At 46.1% G+C, this 22,045-nt stretch overlaps 1 protein-coding gene across 1 annotated transcript in view; it reads left to right on the top strand.

Moving 5' to 3' along the window:
* SLC27A2 (solute carrier family 27 member 2) overlaps positions 1-21,124 on the top strand; it is a 30,818-nt gene extending 9,694 nt beyond the window's left edge. The window contains 8 exon segments of the mRNA XM_048519757.1: positions 314-523; positions 2,258-2,382; positions 7,557-7,751; positions 9,167-9,217; positions 9,220-9,225; positions 12,871-12,973; positions 18,724-18,854; positions 19,817-21,124. Of these exon segments, the coding sequence (XP_048375714.1) occupies positions 314-523; positions 2,258-2,382; positions 7,557-7,751; positions 9,167-9,217; positions 9,220-9,225; positions 12,871-12,973; positions 18,724-18,854; positions 19,817-19,993 (998 nt within the window). The 3' untranslated portion in view covers positions 19,994-21,124.
* Positions 21,125-22,045: the final 921 nt, after the last annotated feature.

Genomic DNA, 22,045 nt, shown 5'->3' with positions numbered 1-22,045 from the left:
CTATATCACTATAGATGGCAGATTTAGGCTCCTTCCGCACATGCAGAATAAAGCACTTTCAATCCACTTTCACAATTGTTTGCAAGGGGATTTTGCTATTCCACACAGTAAAATCCAGATGCAAAGTACATTGAAAGTGGATTGAAAAAGCCTTATTCCGCATGTGCAATTCTCTGAATTGAAGTAGTAGATTCCAGAGCTTTGCAAAACAGTTGTGACGAGCACAGCAAAACGTCCTCGAAACGATGCATGACGGGACATCCGTTAGTGGCCTTTATTCCCCTCAGAAATCTTATTTCCTCTCTCCTTAAAGATCTGAAATCAGCGATTGAAGAAGTACTGCCAACCCTGAAGGAAGAAAATGTGGCTGTTTATTACCTAAGCAGGACATCTGACACCGAGGGAGTGGACAGTTTCCTTGACAAAATGGATGCCGTTTCAGATGAGCCTATCCCACAGTCTTGGAGATCAAATGTCACTTTAAAAAGTCCTGCTTTGTATATTTATACCTCTGGAACCACAGGTACGGATAATTGGGAAGGATCCAGTTTGTCATCTGATTGCAGACATGGCTTTAGTCTACTACTAACTTGATTTTTTTCTTTAAAAAAGAATTAATGATTGCAATACTCTTTCTCACAATACTGAAACCAGGGGGCGTACATTGAAAATGCTGGGGGGAAGAATTAGGACTAATAAAAGGAAACATTTATTCATGCAGCATGTGATTGGTGTTTGGAATATGCTGCCACAGGAAGGGGTGATGGCCACTAACCTGGATAGCTTTAAAAGGGGCTTGGACAGATTGATGGAGGAGAAGTCGATCTGTGGCTACCAATCTCGATCCTCCTTGATCTGAGATTGCAAAGGCCTTAGCAGACCAGGTGCTCGGGAGCAGCAGCAGAAGGCCGTTGCTTTCACTTCCTGCATGTGAGCTCCCAAAGGTATCTGGTGGGCCACTGCGAGTAGCAGAGTGCTGGATTAGATGGACTCTGGTCTGATCCAGCAGGCTCTTTCTTATGTTCTTCAGTGAAAGTGTCTTTTTGAAGAAAAGGTGTAATTTCTTTTAAACATGGCCATTTTCACTGCACAGCTGTCTGTAGCATCTTGCACAGCTCAGCAGAATTCGGGTGCTAATTTTTAAACAAAACCAAAGTGGTTGCAGAGGGGTGGGGGTCAAATATGTTGCTCAAGTAGCCAGAAAGAGATTTTATCTCAGCTGTAACATATACAAGAAGAAGAAGAGTTTGGATTTATAACCCACCTTTCTCTCCTGTAAGGAGACTCAAGGTGGCTTTCAAGCTCCTTTCCCTTCCTCTCCCCACAACAGACACCTTGTGACATAGGTGGGGCTCGAACTGTGCCTAGTAGTCCAAGGTCACCCAGCAGGAATGTAGGAGTGCAGAAACACATCTGGTTCACCAGATAAGCCTCTGAAACTCAGGTGGAGGAGTGAGGAATCAAACCCGGTTTTCCAGACTAGAATCCACCTGCTCTTAACCGCGCAGGTGAATTCCCTGGACGAAAAAAGTTTGAAACCTGCTCTAGCTCTCTGCACACAGTTCCCTGCATGTCTGTAAAAGTGGAAAGTGCCCAACATTTCTGTTCATGACACAGAGATCATTAATGAACATTCTGCTTTGATAATAATACGGAAGCTTCCCCAAAAGCATGGTGATTACCCACGCGCGCACTCTGTTAGTGTCGCGACCTGATTACATGAGGTAAGGCGTTACTTCTGAGGATGTCATCTATACTGCCTTGCCGTTGTATCACGCTGCCGCCCTCTTGATAGGACTACACGGCTGCATCTTGCAAGGTATCGCTGCTGTGAGCCACAAGGAAAGGGGGGATATAAATGTTTTAATACATAGGGGTTTTAATTAATAAAGAAACGGTACAAATTATACTACTAGGTTGGAGAATGAGCGAGCTGTGGCATACCCACTCTGCTGATAGCCAGGATGGAGGGAAGTATAAGAATAAATACAACGCAATCCAATGTAGTCTACTCTGACTGATGTCAGACAGCTTAAACAAGAGTAATTTGGGTAGAATTGCACTGTTAGAATTCGACTGTTTTGCCCCATATATAATTTTACAGACTGACTCTTTTACAAAAAAGGGGGGGGGGCAGACCTTCAGGATTAAATGAGTATTCTCATCAAAACAGTTTTCCAAAAATCTACATTTATAAATGATCTGGATAACTTTCCAGTTGACATATGCTCATTTCTGCCAATTGCCTTATTTCCAGGTGCTACTCTAGCATTACGGTCTAAATTTTCCGCTACGCAATTTTGGGACGACTGCAGGAAATACAAAGTCACTGTCATACAGTATATTGGAGAAGTGCTTCGATACCTGTGCAATGTACCTACGGTAACATTTCTTACTGGACTCTCTTGTTGCAGTAGTTATTGTTAATACTCGATGTTTGGCCGGATCTTTGCTTGTAGCACTGTTGACTTTTATAACAAACAGTAGCGCTCAACCCTTTTATAAATGTTTAAGATCTTTTAAAAAATGTTTAAGATCTGTTTCTCAGGAGAAATCAGGTCTCTCTTTGTGCCAACCAATTAAGACGTTGGTTTTTGAAGATTTTAGCAAGGTCTGTGAGCAAAGGACGGGTATTGTTTTTCAAAGCAGCACGCTCAATTACATAAACTGTGAAGCAGGTAATGAGTTGGCCTGAGTTTGTTTCTCCCATAGTAGCAATAACAATAGGGTATTATCACAAGGTGGCATTTAGTGGCACAAACTGCATTTCCCACAGGTGTTAGCAAACACTTTATTAGGATGGATTTAGGCTGGGTTGTTAGACCTTTTTTAAAAAAACCCATACGGAATATAAACATAAAACAATGAAATTTATAAAATTATAAATGTAAAGATTTATATTTTTGTTGTTGCGGTAAAAGCTGCTCCACAGCTTTGCTCTAGTTACCTTTAGAGGTATTCATGCATGCCTGCTTCCCTGTGAACAGTAGATAAGTTGTCTTAGTACTATATTTGGATCAAAAAGACATATGTTTGCTGCTATAATGTATTTTAACGAATGTTAATGTTTTATCGCTATTGTATTTATGAGATCTTATATTGTATTTGTTTTATATCTCATTGTACACCGCCCAGAGCCCTTCGGGGGTTGGGCGGTCTGTCAAGCCTAATAGATGATGATGATGATGATGATGATGATGATGATGATGATGATGATGATGATGATGATGATGATGATGATGATGATGATAAAGGGTATCATGAGACAATAGGGTTCACAAACTCATGTTTTCTTCATAATGCTAACAGGTGAGCCAAAGGAGACTGCTTACAGAGAAGCGTCAGTAGGGCCACACGTGCAGAATAATGCACTTTCAATCCACTTTCACAATTGTTTGCAAGTGGATTTTGTTATTCCGCACAGTAAAACCCAGCTGCAAAGTGCATTGAAAGTGGATTGAAAGTACATTATTCTGCATGTGCGGAAGGGGCCTAGGAGCGGCTGCGTAATTTCTTCCACTGCCAGCTGGCTGTTCCCACAATGGAAATGCGCTTCCATTGTTAACCTGTTTTCTTATTTCCCAGGATAAAATGGCAGGTCTGAAGTTTAATAGCAGCCTGTCTCTAGAGCATTTTTCCCAAGTGGAAAAATAAATCTCAGTGCCTTGTGACTCCACGGCTGCTATATATATCAGAAAGGACAAGGAGGCAGAGTGACATGGTAGATTAGTGCATTGAATTCATGGACCAGGGAAACCCACATTCAAATACTCATACTCAGTCCTCAAGCTTGCGTAGGGGCGTGGCCAGTGGTGGGATTCAGCCGGTTCGCACCACTTTGGCAGAACCAGTTGTTAAAATGGTACTTGCAAATGACCAGTTGTTAAATTATTAGGATGGGCTGTGGTGTAACCTCAGCTTGCGGGTTCTGTGGGGCAGAACTTGGAAGGAGTTTGCAACAACTAAATTTTAAACAAAATGGTTTACTTTCTTTAACATATGACAATTATCAAACATTAACATTGAACATAACACTTCAAGGTCCAGTTCAACGTTCATTCCAAGTCCTTCTAATTGCAGTCTGATAATGCCAAGTCCATTCATCCTTCTGGTGGTTGGCTCATGGAGACTCCAGAGGCTTGGTGAACTAGATTCAAGATGTTGAAGGTCCCCAGAAAAACTCTCACCATTTACATACGCAAAAAGCCCTTGAACAAGGTGTTAGGAGCCTATAATAATATATCCAGGTTCCAGCCTTGCTCCAGACTCCACCCCTTCCTGGGTCATCCCATTCTTAGCATAGGGCCGTGGTGGCGAACCTTTGGCACTCCAGATGTTATGGACTACAATTCCCATCAGCCCCTGCCAGAACCATGCTGGCCATGCTGGCAGGGGCTGATCAAATATCGAGATCCTGATGGGATTACCACCAGGCATAGAGGTTATAAAGGGACTAGCCGTTAACAATACAAATCTCTGGAGAGGAAGCGGAGACCTGGCGATAAACGCGGGACATAAGAACATAAAGAACTAGCCTGCTGGATCAGACCAGAGTCCATCTGGTCCAGCATTCTGCTACTGTCAGTGGCCCACCAGGTGCCTTTAGGAGCTCACATGCAGGAGGGGTGAAAGCAATGGCCTTCTGCTGCTGCTGCTGCTGCTCGCGGTTTTCGGTCCTGATAAAGAGCATTTTACAATCTGGGATCAAGGAGGATCAAGATTGATATGCATAACGATTCGACTTCTCCTCCATAAATCTGTCCAAGAAGCCCTTTTTAAAGAAGCTATCCAGGGTTGTTGGCCATCCACCACCTCCTGTGGCAGCATATTCCAAGAAACTACCAATGCATGCGTTCGCGTGAAGAAGTGTTCCATACATTGAGTCCTAATTCTTTGGCATTTTTCAATGTAACTGCCCTGGGTTCCTGAGTATTGTGAAGAGAAAAAATTTCTCTCTGTCAGCGTACCTCTACTCCATGCGCCGAACACATAGGCTTCGATACATATCCCCCTCAGGCGTCCTCCTCCTCCAAACTAAAAGAGGGTACAAGCGCTGCAGCCTCTCCCTCATAAGGAAAGGTGTTCCAATCCTTCAATGTCCTCGTTGCCCTTCTACTGCACTTTTTCTATCTGCTTTGATATCCTTTTTTTGAGATGTGGCTGACCAAGAGACTGAACACAGTACTCAGGAATGCTTGCGGTCGCACCACATAGCTTTATACAAAGGGCATGACAATCGCTTGCAGTTTTATTATCAACTCCTTTTCCTAATTATCCCCAGCATAGAGTTTGGCACTTTCACAGCTGCCATGCGTGAGTTGACATTCCCATGGGCTTTATCGATTCAGGCAGCCCAGATCCCTTTCCTGGTCGCTGCTGACTGATAGCACCTGACCTGCTGTAAGCGTGTATGTGAAGTTTCCCAATTTTTTGCCTTTATGGCCGCATCGCACGTTTAGCTACATTGAACTGCATTTTGCCATTTTCTTAGTATACTCACCCTCGTTTATCGAGTTCCACGCGGAGCTCTTCGCAATCCTTTGTGGTTCTTACCGAACACATTCCAGCTGAGCTTTTAAGACTGTGTTTTTAAATAACCTCCAAGCATCCTGGACATTTTTGACTCTCTTGATTTTCCCTTTCAGCTTTCCCTCGCACTATCCCCCCTCATCTTTGAGAAATTTCCTTTCTGAAGGCGATGTAAGCTTAAGTAGTAGTTGTCGCTTGTTAACTGCATGCAGAGATACTGAATCTGACTTGAGCATTGTGGTGGCTGTTCCCTATAAGAGCTCAACAACACTGACTTCCGCACCAGGTCCTGGGTCCCACACTTAGAATTAGATCTAGGATCACCTCTCCCCTGGTTGGTTCCGCACAACCATCTGCTCTAAGCCACAGTCATTTGGCATATCGAGGAATGTTCTCTCCTTACCGCGAAACAGAACATGCATTTTTTCCAGTTTATGTGGGGATAGTTAAAATCGCCCATTACTGACATTGCGTGGCACGTGTTGGCCTCTCTAATTTCTTTTCCATCTCCAAGAATCCTCTTGTGCACTTTGGTCCGGGGGACGATAATATTTTCCTACTGTTAAGCTATGGCTACTTGCCCTGGTATTGATATCCCACAATGGCTACCAGTAGAGGAATCAGCTCCCCCTGCATAGTCTATTTTATGTGACACTATGCTCTAACGATTTGATGGGCCTTTAATCCCAATTGCCACAACCTGTCAGCTGTAGGGGCCTGTAACCTGGAGATAAGCGGCATCCCGCTGGTTCTCTCTCATTCCACCATGTCTCTGTGATACCATATATCAATGTCCTCCTTCCAAACTCTGTACTCCAGCTCCCCATTTAGGTCGAGATGCTTCTACTATTAGCATAGCGGAGCGCTTGTATACCTCTGTCTCTGTATCCCCTGAACAGGATTTGTATGTGTTTTGCCCTCTAGCCCTTTGTGGAACTTCCTCCTTATCCACATTGCTATTCTCTCCTCGCTTGTATGTGGTTGATTTAAGAAAAAAACCTCCCTCTCTGTCATCCCATGGACTCTGTATTCCGAACCAGAGAGTCACCTCAGCTCATAACCGGCTTTCCCTTTAGGATCGGTTAAAAGCTGTTCTGCCACCTTTTTTTTAGCGTTGAAAAGCCAGCAGCCTGGTTTCCTCTTTGGATTTAAAAGATGAAATCCCGTCCCTTTTGGCCGCAGGCCTGCCTTATCCCAAAAGGTTCCCCGAGTTCCTGACAATAAATCTGAAACCCTCTGCCTTACCCGCACCTTCTCATCCAGCATTGTGAGTCCCTGTACATCTCTGCTTGCCTGGCTCGCCCTAGCAGCGATGGAACAGGTAGCATTTGAGGACTCTGCCACCTTGGGGTTCTGGATTTTAACCTTTTCCTAGCAGCCTAGAATTTGGCTTCCAGAACCTCCCGGCTCACATTTCCCAATGTCATTGTGGTACCAATGTGTGGACCACAACTACTTCGACTCCACTTACAGCACTTTCCATCTAACAGCCTGTATCTGGAAGCCGAAGCTGACATCGCAACCATAGCACCAGGCGGAGCCAGAGTCACCATGCGGTCATCACGCCTGTCACAAACCCAACTCTCTATATTCCTAATGATCGAATCACCCACTACAAGGAGCCCCCCACCTCCCCGAGGGGTATCCTCAGTGCGAGAGGAAAACAAAATCATTTTGTAGGATTCAGGAACACGGTTGCATACAGATAGTGAAGGAATGCTTATATGTTATACCGAGAGGGGCAAAATAATGCCATGTCATAAATTTGGGAAGAACAGTCATTATGGGAGGATATGACAGGGATATATAAAATAATGCAGTGGAAAAACAGATTTTCCTTACATAATGGTAGGATTCTGGAGTTGATGGCCTGTTGATTCCTGATAAGCTACAACGAAGTGTTTCTTCACACAACACACAGTTAACTGGTGGAATTCACTGCCACAAGATGTAGTGTTAAGATCACTGGTTGCTTTAAAATGTTTATGTCCTTCTGTGATTGACACTTCCTGTCCCTTTGTTTACAGAAAGACAATGATCGTGATCATAGAGTAAGGATCGCCATCGGGAATGGCCTGAGGGCAGATGTTTGGAGGGAATTTATTAGAAGGTTTGGGAATATGCGCATTTTTGAATTCTATGCTGCAACTGAAGGAAATGTTGGATTTTTGAATTATACTGGGAAAATTGGCGCTGTAGGAAGGCTAAACTTCTTCCATAAGGTACGGACAAATGATTACATACGCACTAATTATTCCTGTTTACTAGAGAGAATCCTTATTTTTCCTGGTAAATCACTGAGCTTGTTTTGTGATTCTGGGGCTCATTCTGCACATGCAGAATAATGCACTTTCAAACTGCTTTCAGTGCTCTTTGAAGCTGTGCAGAATAGCAAAATCCACTTGCAAACAGTTGTGAAAGTGGTTTGAAAACGCGTATTTTGCGTAATGCCGGAGGAACGCTGGAGAGACTAGGCGACGCCTGTAGAAGATATTGCTGATGTGCATATACATGCACTAAACATCTTGAGGTTCCAACCCTGTACACCAGTTTTCCAGAAGTTAAGGATGCAGAAGAATGCATCATAGCACATGTGTGTAAATGAACACTAAGACACCTGTAATGCACAGTCTGCCATTTCTCAAGAGGAGGAGGAGTAGGAGGAGTTTGGATTTATATGTCCCATGTCTCTCCTGTAAGGAGACTCAAAGGGGCTGACAATCTCCTTTCCGCCAGAACATGGAACAAGCCAACTGGATGAACCAGGGCCGGTCCGTAGTCCAGCACTCCATGCTACTGCGCAGTGGCCCGCAGGTTCCTTTGGGGGGCTCACATGTACGGAAGACAACGACGCATAATGGCCTTCTGTGAAACTGCCGCTCCGTACCCCTGGTCTGCTAAGGCATTGCAATCTCAGATCAAGGAGGATGATCAAGATTGGTAGCCATGATATTCGACTTCAAATCCGCTCAGGGCCTTCCCCGGCACTTTACATGCAAACACCACTGTGGAGTGGGTGGGGCTGAGAAAACTCTGAGAAGAACTGGCTTGACTAGCCCAGGATTACCCCATTCCGCAATGTGGTGGCTGTACAAGCTAATTTGGTTCTCTGGTGAAAGCTTCCACTGGCTCAAACGGGGATAAGCCGGTTCTTCAAGATTAAAGTTGCACCTGTCTTAACACCACATCACTGCGAGGATCTTTCTCCCATAAAGACAAGATAATTATATTTTTCTTCTAACCAATATTGATGATAGTAACCCTGTTTGAAGGATACTCACAAAATCAATACAGGTCTGTAATTGGATGATGGGGAGAGCAGCAGTCAGCAGATCAAGAATGGGTCATGTAAAGATTAGCTGCCCTGTCTCAGGAGTAGAAATGTCTGCATACCAATGGGGAGTGGGTACATCTATGCATATGACCAAACATTTAGCATCTCATCTTAATGATTTACTGCCAGCAATAGCTGGGCTACATGTCACTTTACTGAGACTCCGATACTGTCTGTGTTCCACTTTGATTCATCATTAAACTAAGTCTGGGGGGAATTACCAGCTTACTCCTTTTTCATAAATGATATCTGAATGTCTGTAGGAAAAGCTTAATATGTACTTATGTGCACATTTTATTATAGAAATAATTCACTTTCGACCTAGTTAAATATATGGCCATTGAGAAAGAAACCGAGAACCTGTCTAAATTGATGAAAATGGCTGCTATATCAGAAGTTCACGAGGCATAATTTCATTTGTTTCTTCATTTAGCTGCGTTTATCCTGTGAGTTCACAACAGGGTTCTGCAGAAATAATTCAAATAAATACTAAGACAAAGAAGTTCCTCATATATTTAATTTCAAACTGAAATCAAAGGATCTCTATAAGAACCTGCTTTTTCAGACCAAACCTCTTTTGGAAATGGTTGGAGAAATTGCCAACCCAGAGACAGGGGCCCCTTGGGTTTTGGTTGTTATATTTAATGTATTTTTGTTTTAGCGTACATTTCCGTAACTCTGTTTTTCAGAACGTTTTATGAGGAATTTACTACTCTAGCACACTTTATTGAATTGTCTGAACAAGTGAGCTGTGACTCATGAAAGCTCACGCTCTGCTCAAAATGTTTTTGGCCTTTAAAGTGCCGCTTCAGGTACCTTCGCTCTTTTCTGCTGCCTACAAGACAAACACCGGCTCCCTATAAGTAGCTATTTATTTGAGTGGCCAGCCGCATTGTGGCGCCTTGAGTAATAATAGCAGTACTACCTGAATGAGGCAAAGCCACTACTAACACCAGTTTATAGCTTTTTGATGAATACTCCTTAGCATATCTTGGGTCCCTTCCGCACATGCAGAATAATGCACTTTCAATGCTCTTTGCAGCTGGATTTTACTGTGCGGAATAGCAAAATCCACTTGCAAACAGTGGTGCTGGTGGATTGAAGGTACATTATGCGTAATGTGTGCGGAAGGGGCTGGATTGCCACGTGTCTTAATAGCCGAGTGAAACTCACGTGCGGCATTTTAGTAATACCAAGCATTAATGGGAACAAGTGTTGACAGACGGGCCGGTCTTCTTCAGTTAACAAGCGATCTGGATGGCAAAACAATGTAGGAAGCATTCTATTATATCCAAATATTCTCACACTGTTTTTTTTTAACACAGATGTGAGTGAGCAGTTAATGATCGCATTGGCAGGGGGGGTGTTATTGCTTTTCCAGATTTCTAGACCGCCTTCTTCCCTATCCTTGTTTGGGTCTTTGCCTTTCGTAGGTGAAGTGGGACTCTTGGTGTACCGAAAATCCTCCGCGCTTTGCTCCGTTCAGCGGCGCTCGCAGGGCGTAGCCAGGCGAGGAAAAGAAAAAAAGCTCGAGAATGTCTTCCAGAAAGGGCAGGGCGAAATTACTTTAACTTAAGCGGGGATCTTCCTCTCGCTGGATTGTTGGCGACCCAACCCCATCCTGTTTCCCGCGACAGAATTAAGGCCGTTTGGTGTTTGCTGGTTCTTCCTGCGAATTAAACCCGGCAACAGGGACAAGAGTTGGTGTTTACCCATCTTTTCCAGACCACAACCCCCAGCCATTTTGGCTGGCAACAACACAACACGGTCATTTTGTCGCTGGCAACTTTAACTGGTGTGTTCAAGGCCACCGGGCCTTTGAGGGGGGTGGTATATAAAGAGAACTTCCGGGAGTAAGCGTAATGCGGAGTTTCGAAACCGACAATACCATGGCGTACCTTTTGCAGGGCCGACTCGGACAGAGAGCCATTTTGTTCATACTTTTACCACGCCTGTTTAGTCATATCAGGGTGCAGCTGCATCGGCAATTCGTACATATACATTTCGTGTCTGGCGAACTGGTACAGATTTCATGGTTCGCTGTTTGCTGGACACCTTCAAGAGTTGGCGGTGGCTAACACGCGGATCGAAGTTACCTTTGGTGGCCGATGGTGAAGTCATTTACGCCGCCAAGATCTTCCTTCGTCAGCTATATATGTTTTCTGTTTCGCAAACCTCGATTCATCAAAGTCATGAAATGAACAATTATGACAATGAAAACTTCTCATTAAGCAGCGTAATAATATATGAACAAAATATTTCGACGGAGTTTAATTCTAAATAAAAATAAACAGATCATTATGAACCGAACACTATAAATAATCTCAGCGCGGTGAGCCTGGCTGGGCTGGGGTGCACTCAGGAAGCCCTCGCAGCCAGGCACGCACAGGATCGCCCCCCACCCCCCACCTGCATCGTAGGCTGGCCTGGGCCGCTGGGCTCTATTATTAGCGACAAGCCTGAGACCTGGATTTTGTGGAAGCGGTGCGGTAAGCCTGTACCAAAATTTACCCCACTGATTTTCATCTCTAGAAGAACTAAAACTGATCCCTTTGCCTGGGAATGGCTCAGTTGCTGGCGTGGGACTTGCTTCTGAGCAAGCCCTCCTAGGGTTACCAGTTACCGATTGGAAGAGTTGCATGGTTGCTAGAAAGCACGAAGCCACCGACTACCGACCAAGCTTTACCCTAGAAAGTAACTTGCGAGGCCTCAGAGCCAACCGTTTTTTTCTAAATTAAAACCTCAGTATTCAGGTTAAATTGCCGTGTTGGCACTTTGTATAAATAAGTGGGTTTTGGGTTGTAATTTGGGCACTCGGTCTCGAAAAGGTTCGCCACCACTGGTGTAGCGGTTAGGAGCTGGAGGCTCTAGTCGGGAGAACCGAGTTTGATTCCCCACTCCTCCACCTGAGTGGCGGGCTCTTATCTGGTGAACTGGATTTGTTTTGCTGCTCCTGCACATGAAGCCTGCTGGGTGACCTTAGCCCAGTCACAGTTCTTTCCAAATTCTCTCAGCCTCACCTGTCTCACAAGGTACCTGTTGTGCGGAGAGGAAGGGAAGGAATTTGTAAGCCACTTTGAGGCTCCTTCCACACATGCAGAATAATGCACTTTCAATCTGCTTTCAATGCTCTTTGAAGCTGTGCGGAATAGCAAAATCCACTTTCTAACAGTTGTGAAAGTGGTTTGAAAACGCATTATTCTGCATGTGCGGAAGGGGCCTATGACCCCTTACAGGAGAATAGAAATCCAAACTCTTCCCTTCTTCTTCTACTGCCCTTCACTGTACCTGGTGCAGTAAAGAGGCCTATAGAACCTCACGGCACAGTAAACTGTTTGGGATGCAGGGCAGCATTGCACATTGCTCAGATTATATAATTAGAAGAAGAAGAATAGTTTGGGTTTATACCCCACCTTTCTCTCCTGTAAGGAGACTCAAGGTGGCTTACAAGCTCCTTTCCCTTCTTCTCCCCACAACAGACATCATGGGAGGTAGGTGGGGCTGAAAGAGTTCGAAGAGGACTATGACTAGCCCAAGGTCACCCAGCAAGAATGTAGGAGTGCAGAAACACATCTGGTTCACCAGCTAAGCCTTTACCACTCAGGTGGAGGAGTGGGGAATCAAACCCGGTGCTCCAGATTAGAATCCACCTGCTCTTAACCACTACACCATGCTGGCTCATGGACATAAGCCCAGGTAGGGCCAAGTTAGCAGGCATACAAATAGCTATTTACCTCATAACAGCAGCAAATAAAAATAAAAAGTGGCCAATACCAGTTAACAGGGAAGCTTTACAAAAGCATTTTTTTCCTTTTAAAGGAAAATAAGTTAATGGTACAAATATACGTTCACAAATGGGTCAGTAGAAATGTCTCTGGGCTTATAACTTTTTGAACTTATTTGTCGGGTTGTATCTGAGTGAAGAAAGGCAGCTCTTGATCTTTATTTGCTTGCAAAGTTGTTTTTTTAACCATGTGTGCCTTTGTGTGTGTGTGTATTTCTTTTTCCCCAGATGGAAAGGAGAAAATGTAGCTACAACGGAAGTTGCTGATATTTTAGGACTACTAGACTTCATCCAGGAAGTGAACGTATACGGTGTATCTGTGCCAGGTAATGTCCAGATTGATACTGTAGGCAGCCCTTCCACACATTCAGAATAATGCACTTTCAATCCACCTTCACAATTGTTTGCAAGCGGATTCAACCACACCTACCTCACAAGGCGTCTGTTGTGGGGAGAGGAAGGGAAAGGAGCTTGTAGGCCATCTTGAGTCTCCTTACAGGAGAGAAAGGTGGGGTATAAATCCAAACTCTTCTCTTCTTCTTCCATATCTTATTTATTTATTTATTTATTTTATTAAACTTATAGGCCGCCTTATCCCCAAAGGGCTCAAGGCGGCTCACAACATGGCTGTTAAATCAAACAGCAGGGCGACAGCGTAAAACACTAAAATCATTAAAACCTAAGCAGCAGTTTACAACAATAAAAACTATAAATTAAACAGCCCGATTTATGGGACAAGGTTGTTAGAACAGGCGCCCAATCGAAGGCCAGAAGGAAAAAAGAAGGGAGGGAGTAGGCAGGGCCTGCGATGGAATCAATAAATAAATCAGGCCCGGCCATAGTAGGATGGAAGTGGCAGTCTCAATTACGGTTTTGATTACGGTTTCGATAGGGGGCAGTAGGTCCACGGCCGGCCTCCCCAAAGGCCCGGTGGAATAGCTCCGTCTTGCAGGCCCTGCAGACCTCGTTAAGGTCCCGCAGGGCCCGCACCGCCGGAGGCAAGGCATTCCACCAGGCAGGGGCCAGAGCCGTAAAGCGCTCTGGCTGGCGGTTGAGGCCAGTCGTATCATCAGCGGGACCAGGGGTCACCAGTAATCCTCTGCCGTTGTTGAGCCGCATGCGCGTCTGCTATGTGGGACATAAGCAGGGGTGATGCGGTCCCACAGGTATGTGGGCCCCATGCCGCGTAAGGCCTTAAAGGTTAATACCAGCACCTTGAAAACGATCCGGAACTCCACTGGAAGCCAGTGCAGACGGCACAGCACAGGGGTGATAGTGATCCTGAATAACCACCACCTGTTAAAAAGCCGTGCTCGCTGCATTCTGGACCAGCTTCAGCTTCCGGATCAATCGCAAGGGAAGGCCTCGCGTAGAGCGAGAAGTTACAATAATCCAGCCTCGAGGTGACGTCGGGCCGCGATGGATCTACAGTGGCCAGGTCGGACTGGGAGATGATAGGGAGCCAGCCTGGCTTAAGGTGGAAAAACGCAACCTGGAGTAACGCATGGGCCACCTGGGCTCTCCATTGATAAGGAAGAGTCCAGGCGGACCCCCGGAGGCTTGCGAAATAGGGATGTTGGGGTCAAGCGTGACCCCTCCAAAATAGGCGGCTAAGAAAGTCCCTCGGCTCTCTCGCCCCGGCCCAGCCAAAGGACCTCCGTCTTCGTTGGATTAAGCTTCAAACCTACTCTGTCTCAACTTCAACCAGCAACCGACTCCAAACAGTGCTGTAGAGGCTGCAGGGGCGGAGGCCGCTCCCCCCTCCATCAACAGAATGAGCTGGGTGTCATCCGCATATTGGTGACAGACCAGCCCAAAACTCACGCGACCAGCTGAGCAAGGGGTGGCGCATGTAGATGTTAAATAAAAAATTTGGCGGGGAAAGCAAGGCCCTGGAGGGAACTTCCGGCCACCAGTGAGGTATAGGGCTCCTGAGGGAGGCCTCATCCTCAAGCACTATACCTTGCTGGCCCCGACCCATGGAGAAACGAGGCAATCCATTTAAGCGACAGTGCTCCTCGTATTCCAGAGGCAGCCAGGCGAGTCGACCGTGCAAAAGGTCGTGATGCGCACCACATCAAATGCTGCTGTGAGATCAAGCAACTTTACCAGCAGCGCCGATCCGCCTCGGTCCAGCTGCATCGCGGGACACATCTGTGATAAGCGATGAGAGCGGTCTCCGTCCCATGCCCAGCACGGAAGCCGGACTGGAAGGGATCGAGCGCCCGATGTGTCTCTCCAGAAAGCCCTGAAGGCTGCTCTAACACTACTCTCTCAATTACCTTCCCGAGGAACGCCAAGTTCGAAACGGAGACGGTAATTGAAAGCCAGATCTCCGGGGATCTAAAGATGGTCTTTTCAAGAGTGGGCGGACCACTGCCTCCTTCAACCCACCCGGAAATACTCCTTGCTCAAGGGAGCAGTTAGCTATATTCAACAGGTGGGGTCGTAACTCCTCCTATGGCAGGCTTTTAATCAGCCAGGAGGGGCACGGATCCAGAGGACAGGGTAGTAGGTCTAACAGCAGCTAGGAGCCCTGTCGTAACATCAGACTCACAGAGTAGGGAAAACCAGTCCAGACTTCAGGACTCTGAAGCCGGCCCGAGGGAGCCTCGAGAAGTTCCATTACTGTATCAAATGTGGTCGGAAGGTCCCGGGCGAGGGACGGCGATCTTTATCTACAAAAGCTCTGGGAATGCCTTCACAGCCAATTGCCAATTTAGGAATTTACGGCGACCCCTCTCACCAAAGAGTGTGAGGGATCGAACAATCCGGTAAAACGCTTGTGCTGGGGCAGGAGCTAGTAGATCGCGAGGGAGGATTCAGAAATGATGCATCTTTCGCCCTCCGTGTACGCCCAACTCATAGGCCTTCATAAAGCGTCCCTGCTAAGTTGTTCCGGCGTCCCTTCTCGTCACGGAGCTTCCTCCCACACTCGCTTCTAGCCGTCTGAGTTCCTCGGCTTCATTTGAGCGCGGCTCCTCGGTATACCAAGGAGCCCGCCGTAAGCCCGAAGGCGCGAGAGCAGGCGCTTTGGGGAGCAATCTCCTCGATGGCATCAGAGAGCCTGGAATTCCAGTCTGTCACCTGCTCATCGAGGGGTGCCAGGAGGCTCAAGGAGTCCTCGCCGAGAGCATTCAGGAACCCATCTGGTTCCATAAGTCTCCAGCGAGCTGGACATAAATAAGTCCGTAAGCTTCTTGTGACAGGGTTGGCGCTTGGCGCATTCACCCTGGACCCTTCAGGGCAAAATGGGTCGGACCATGGCACTCTGCTAACAGAGGATAGGACCATATTCACTCCCACCCCCCAAAACCAGGAGTCTAAGGTGTGATCCGGCCTTCACTGAGTGGTGCCAGTATGTAGCATAGGGAGAGTCCCAGCGCCGCCATGGATGACACTCAGGTCCACTGCAGCTAGAACATGAAGCGGTGTCCACATGGACGCTTGAAATCCCCAAGACAATAAGTGCGAGGGAGATACATAACGATCCACTCGTCCACAACGCCCAGCAGCCGTGGCAGGTCCGTCACCGGGTGCGCTTAGGCGCATCGGGTACTACCAGGAGGAATCGGGCCAACCTCTCCCCAGACAGCCACTCCCAGTCCCGCACACACTCGAACCCAGGGATTTGAGGGGGCAGGGACTGCCCACTGAAGGCGAGTAGGACTCCCGGATGAACATCGCCAGCCGCACCTCCCCCCCCCGGCCCTGTGTTCGGAGGCTGGTGGACTTCACAATGCTTAAAACCTGGGGGCAAGGCTTCATTCAAGGCGACCGTTTCGCCTTCTCGCACCCAGGTCTCAGTGATGCAGGCCAGGTCCACTGACTGCACCCCGAGAAAGTCTCGTTGTTTTGTTATTAATGGACCTGGCATTAATCAACACCAGGCTCGAAGCAGGGTGTACCTGAGCCCCACTGCCCACATGCCTCGGGATAGGCCGGAGGCCAGAAGGAGGTCGAGCATAAATACATCTTACAGTTGACCAACTGCCTAATGAGAGATTGGAGAGCGATATGAAAAGCTCCAAGGAGCCAAATTAAATAAGTGTTTTTGAAGAAATTACAAAAGCTGTAAATGGCTCTCCTCACTTCAAAAAAAATCAGTCTGGTTTATAATAATACAGTTTTCTATAATACGTCAGTAAAACAACCGTGTGATTTATTGTTGTATGTGCCATTTCTTTTTTGCCAGTCAAGAGGTAAGATAACATAATGCTGTATATTCAAACGTGTTTTCCTGTGTGCCTCCTTTGAAGAGTTAAAATACTTAATTGCCTTGGGAAAGAACTCAGCTCGCTAGCAAGAGAATGGTGTGATAGAGTCCCTTAATGCGCTTCTCTGGTTTCATTATAGTAGACCATGGTGGGGGAATATAGCTCAGGCACCACTGGACACTGAATTTGTCCACTTGGTTTTAGAAATGCGATCACAAACTGGACTTGCAGGTAAAAGAGGGGGGAACAATTGAGTCGAAATCTGTCACGGTTTATCTGCAAGCATTCTCAAGCCCTTTGATTGTTTTAGAATGGATTATATATATTGAATATCTTAAGAGGCTGCTCTAATCCCACATATTAAAATGCAAAGGCTAAAGATTCCCTCCAGACTGCAGTATGCATTGAGCATTTATATTCCACACCAGGTGTTTCTTCGCTCAGAACAAAAGATAGCGACTAGGGTAGGTTGGTTTGTTTCGATTTTGGCTATCAACTTACAGCAACCTTTAGTGGAGTTTTCAAGTCAGGAGTTGGTTTGCCATTGCTTGTCTCTGCATAACAGCTCTGATATTTCTTGGTAGTTGGTAGGAGCAGCAGTGGCGTGGGAGGTTAAGAGCTCATGTATCTAATCTGGAGGAACCGGATTTGATTCTCCGCTCTGCCACCTGAGCTGTGGAGGCTTATCTGGGGAATTCAGATTAGCCTGTACACTCCCACACATGCCAGCTGGGTGACCTTGGGCTAGTCACAGCTTCTTGGAGCTCTCTCAGCCCCACCTACCTCACAGGGTGCTTGTTGTGAGGGTGGAAGGGCAAGGAGATTGTAAGCCCCTTTGAGTCTCCTACAGGAGAGAAAGGGGATGTAAATCCAAACTCTTCTTCTCTTCTAGTTTCCTATCCAAATACTAACCAGGACTAACCCTGCTTAGCTTCTGAGATCTGGCTACCCAGATCAGGGCATTACATAACAAAATATTCAGCTGAGTATTTACCGTTTCGCCAAACCTTCTGTTATATCATCTGGGCGAGGTGTATAGAGTTTGAGGGGTAGTTTGGTCTCCTTCAAACCACCAAAAGTTCTTCCCTGATATAGTTTTAAGATACGTTTCTGGCCTTCTTATTCCTGGAGAGAAAATCAACCTGCCTCTAGTTTCCACTAATCAGAAAGCACTTCACATGAATTAAATCTTACATGTATGCTCTATCCCCGTGGTGGCGAACCTTTAACATTCCAGATGTTATGGACTACAATTCCCATCAGCCCCTGCCAGCATGGCCAATTGGCCATGCTGGTAGGGACTGATGGGAATTGTAGCCCATAACATCTGGAGTGCCAAAGGTTCGCCACCACTGCTTATCCAATGCATTCAATTAGATTACATTTATTTATTTATTTATTTATTTATTTATTTATTTATTTATTTATTTATTTATTTATTACATGTATACTCCGCCATATCTCTACGACTCAAGAGTTATGCTGTTGCATGTCCATTTAGGAGTCACCCTCTGTGACTCCTAAACTGAAGTTTTCTTCTGGACTAAAGAGCCTTCCTTTGATGACTTCAAACTCTCCTGAGCCACTGTTTTAAGTACAGTATAAGTCAATAAATGGTTTTGAATACTGAAATAATCAGTGCCATAATATATAGCTAACATATAAGGTGTGGGAAGGTGATTTGGATTCCCAGAAGCCATTTAAGCCCCATAGATATTCACAGTCATCCCTCTTAAATACTAATCCCTTCTCCATTCTTTTCAGCTTTTATTGTTTTTCCATATGTAATTGTTTTATTATAATTGTGTCGAACAGTTCAGAAATGAGCTTGATAATAACTGCAACGTCTGTCTTTGCAGGTCACGAAGGCAGAACGGGAATGGCGTCCATTCGACTAAAGGAGGGTTGCGCGTTCGACGGAGGACGAGTCTATCAGCATGTTGCAGACTGCTTGCCATCTTACGCAAGGCCCCGTTTTGTGAGGATTCAGGTAGGGCTGCCTTCCGAAGTCTTTCTTCTGTCACTGAACCAGATAGAGGTGGAAGTTTGTTTTTGGAAAAAAGGAGTCTGTGTTCATGAAGGCTTCATGAGAGCCAGTGTGGTGTAGTGGTTATGGGCAGGTGGGTTCTAATCTGGAGAACCGGGTTTGATTCCCCACTCTTCCACCTGAGTGGCAGAGACTTATCTGGTCAACCAGATGTGTTTCTGCCCTCCTACATTCCTGCTGGGTGACCTTGGGCCAGTTACAGTTCTCTCGGGACTCTCTCAGCCCCACCTACCTCACAAGGTGTCTGTTGTGGGGAGAGGAAGGGAAAGGAGCTTGTAAGCCACCTTGAGTCTCCTTACGAGAGAGAAAGGTGGGATTTAAATCCAAACTCTTCTTCTCTTCAGTGTCTATGGATAGGGGCTCTTTACTGTTTGCATGAGTATTTTATGTGGTGGAAAATTCAGAACTGGAATTCCTCCACCTGCTGGTGCAGTCTATCCTATCGCTACACCATTCTTCTACCTTGTTTCCATTGCATTCTCCTGTATGCAGGCCAGCAAGCCTCCAAATTGCTGCGCACGATATTGCAACCTTTCATAGTTAAATTGAGAAAAGTTGCTAGCCAGTATTCATGTCAAATGGTTTGCCTGCCCATACTTTCAGTCATTTACTGGGAACCTGAAAAGAGAATCCCCCATCCCTCAAATGTTCAAATTTACAAAAAAGCAGTGGCGTAGCGTCAAGGGGACAGGGAGTGCACGACACACCAGGCGTGCATCGGTGCAGGGGAGTGGCGGGGGCGCAGGACGCACGCGTGCCCCGGGCGCAGTTTTCCCTTGCTCCGGCCCTGCCAAAAAGTGACAACTTGTTACCTACAGGTGATTGCTTTTTATCGCAGGTGAGCCTGGGATATCTTATGTTGCGTGTTACAGCATCACATATTATTTTTTTCCTTGTTGTTACAGGATGTCATTGAAACTACAGGAACATTTAAACATCGGAAGGTGCAGTTGGTAGAAGAAGGATTCAACCCAGCAGTTATTAAAGACACCCTCTATTTCCTGGAGGACAAAGAAAAGTCATACGTTCCCCTGACAGAAGACATTTATAACTCGATATGTAGCAATAGTCGGAAACTATAAAGTGCCCCAAAAGTAATTTTTGTAAAAGAAAATCACGGACATTTTTAAATTTTAGAAAATTAATGGTAATCGATTTGAAAAATGATTTAATGTTTCTATCTGGAATTGGGAACATCGCTTATTCGTTATTTTGGGGGTTCTTCTTAAAAACAAAATATTTACATGTCTTCCCGGCACTGTCTCCTGTTTGAGTTGCTGTAGCCTGAATGTTGATTTATCCCTTCTTGCAAGCTGTCTGCAATTGGGGAGCTCTCCTTCACACTTACCAAGAGCAACTGTCAAGCCTTATGTGAGCCACACTTGTCTCCAAAATGAAGTCGGCGGGATGTGGAACAGCAATGGTGTCAGGCATGCCAGTAAAGCTATGTGGCTCATTTAAGGAGTCGTGCCTATTAGCTGGGCCTGTCACGAGCTGGCCAAAAGACCCAAAAGATGACCAGGGCAATTGCCTTGTGTACTACGAAGCCACACCGGTTGCTACAATCTCGCAAGAACACTCACTTCCACAGGATTTCCCTGCGACGTTCTGGATGGGTGGGGCACTAGTAAGCTTTAAAAGGATAGTCAGCTAAAGGCCCAGGAGGCTATTCCAAGGTTCTCTCTGCTAGGCTACGGAGAGTCTTAGCATGGGAGAGGAAGTATGCAGAGTGAGGTTAACTCCCTATTCTCCCAGTACCTGGCCACAAAGTCCACCTGCAAAGGACACTGGAGGGTGCTAAGTTCAGGGGTCCAACTTGGCGGCCCCTGCTTCTGACACAAATGAAAAGAATCATCTTTGCAGGAAGGGGTGTTCTACATGTGCATATGTCGGAATTCCTGCACCTGCGAGGCACAGCTGGAGCAACACAGACCTGTTTAGGATCAGTGCCGGAAGCCTTTATTTACCTTGCGGACATCTTCTTTCCTATTGCTGTTCCCGGCGTACATTAATCACGCTCCGGATTCATTTTTCCTCTGCCGTTTAGCGTTGCAAACTCTCTTTCTGAAATCCATTCTTTTACCTTGAATCGTGTTCCAGAAACAGGAAGGGAAAGCTCTGTGTCCTGTGCATATTTAACACGACTGTTTCACAAGGGGGACAGGTCTGTGGCCAGGCTCTCTGAATACTTTCCTTGGAACTGTATAAAGAAACAAATAAAATACGCTGTGGATTCTTTTCCCCTGTCTTTTCCCGGTTTGTGGTGATTTTTAACTGCGTGTGTTTTTGCGGTGATCATACCGTAGGTGTGTCTTATTTATTCATTAGGCTTATAGACCGCCCTCCCCGCGAGGGGCGAGGGGCGGTGATAACTGTTCGACAAGGAAGCAAATCCAGGGGTTCATGGATGCTCACTCTTCGTTGTACCTTTTATCCAGTTACGTTGTTAAGACAGTTGCAAACCACTGAGAGTAGCAGCTTTGTTTTGGGGGGAAGGCTCCTTTGCGATTCAAGGCAGTATGACAGGCAGACCCTAACCCGAATGGGCCAGGTCACACCGATCTTGTCAGATCTCAGAATCTAAGCAGGGCTCGTCCTGGGTAGTACTGAGATAAGAGACCACTAAGCCAGTCCAGGGTTGTTATGCTAAAAAAAGCAACAGCAAGCCACCTGTTAGTCTCTTGTTTTGAAAACCCTACTGGGTTACTGGAGAACCAGTGTGGTGTAATGGTTAAGGGCAGGTGGGTTCTAATCTGGAGAACCGGGTTTGATTCCCCACTCCTCCACCTGAGTGGCAGAGACTTATCTGGTCAACCAGATGTGTTTCTGCCCTCCTACATTCCTGCTGGGTGACCTTGGGCTAGTCACAGTTCTCTCAGGACTCTATGGATAGGGGCTCTTTACTGTTTGCATGAGTATTTTATGTGGTGGAAAATTCAGAACTGGAATGTAGCAATAGTCGGAAACTACAAAGTGTCCCGAAAGTAATTTTTGTAAAAAAAGAAAATCAAGCTATGAATGGAAGCCAGGGGGAGAACATATCACTCCAATGCTGCCTTCATTCCACTGGCTGCCCATCAGTTGCCAGGCTCAGTTTAAGGTACTGGCCTTCGTGGCCTCGGTCCCTCCTATCC

Source organism: Sphaerodactylus townsendi, linkage group LG17 (assembly GCF_021028975.2).
Source record: "Sphaerodactylus townsendi isolate TG3544 linkage group LG17, MPM_Stown_v2.3, whole genome shotgun sequence".
In the NCBI taxonomy this organism is placed as follows: domain Eukaryota; kingdom Metazoa; phylum Chordata; class Lepidosauria; order Squamata; family Sphaerodactylidae; genus Sphaerodactylus; species Sphaerodactylus townsendi.
This window is presented reverse-complemented; position numbering and strand designations above follow the sequence as displayed.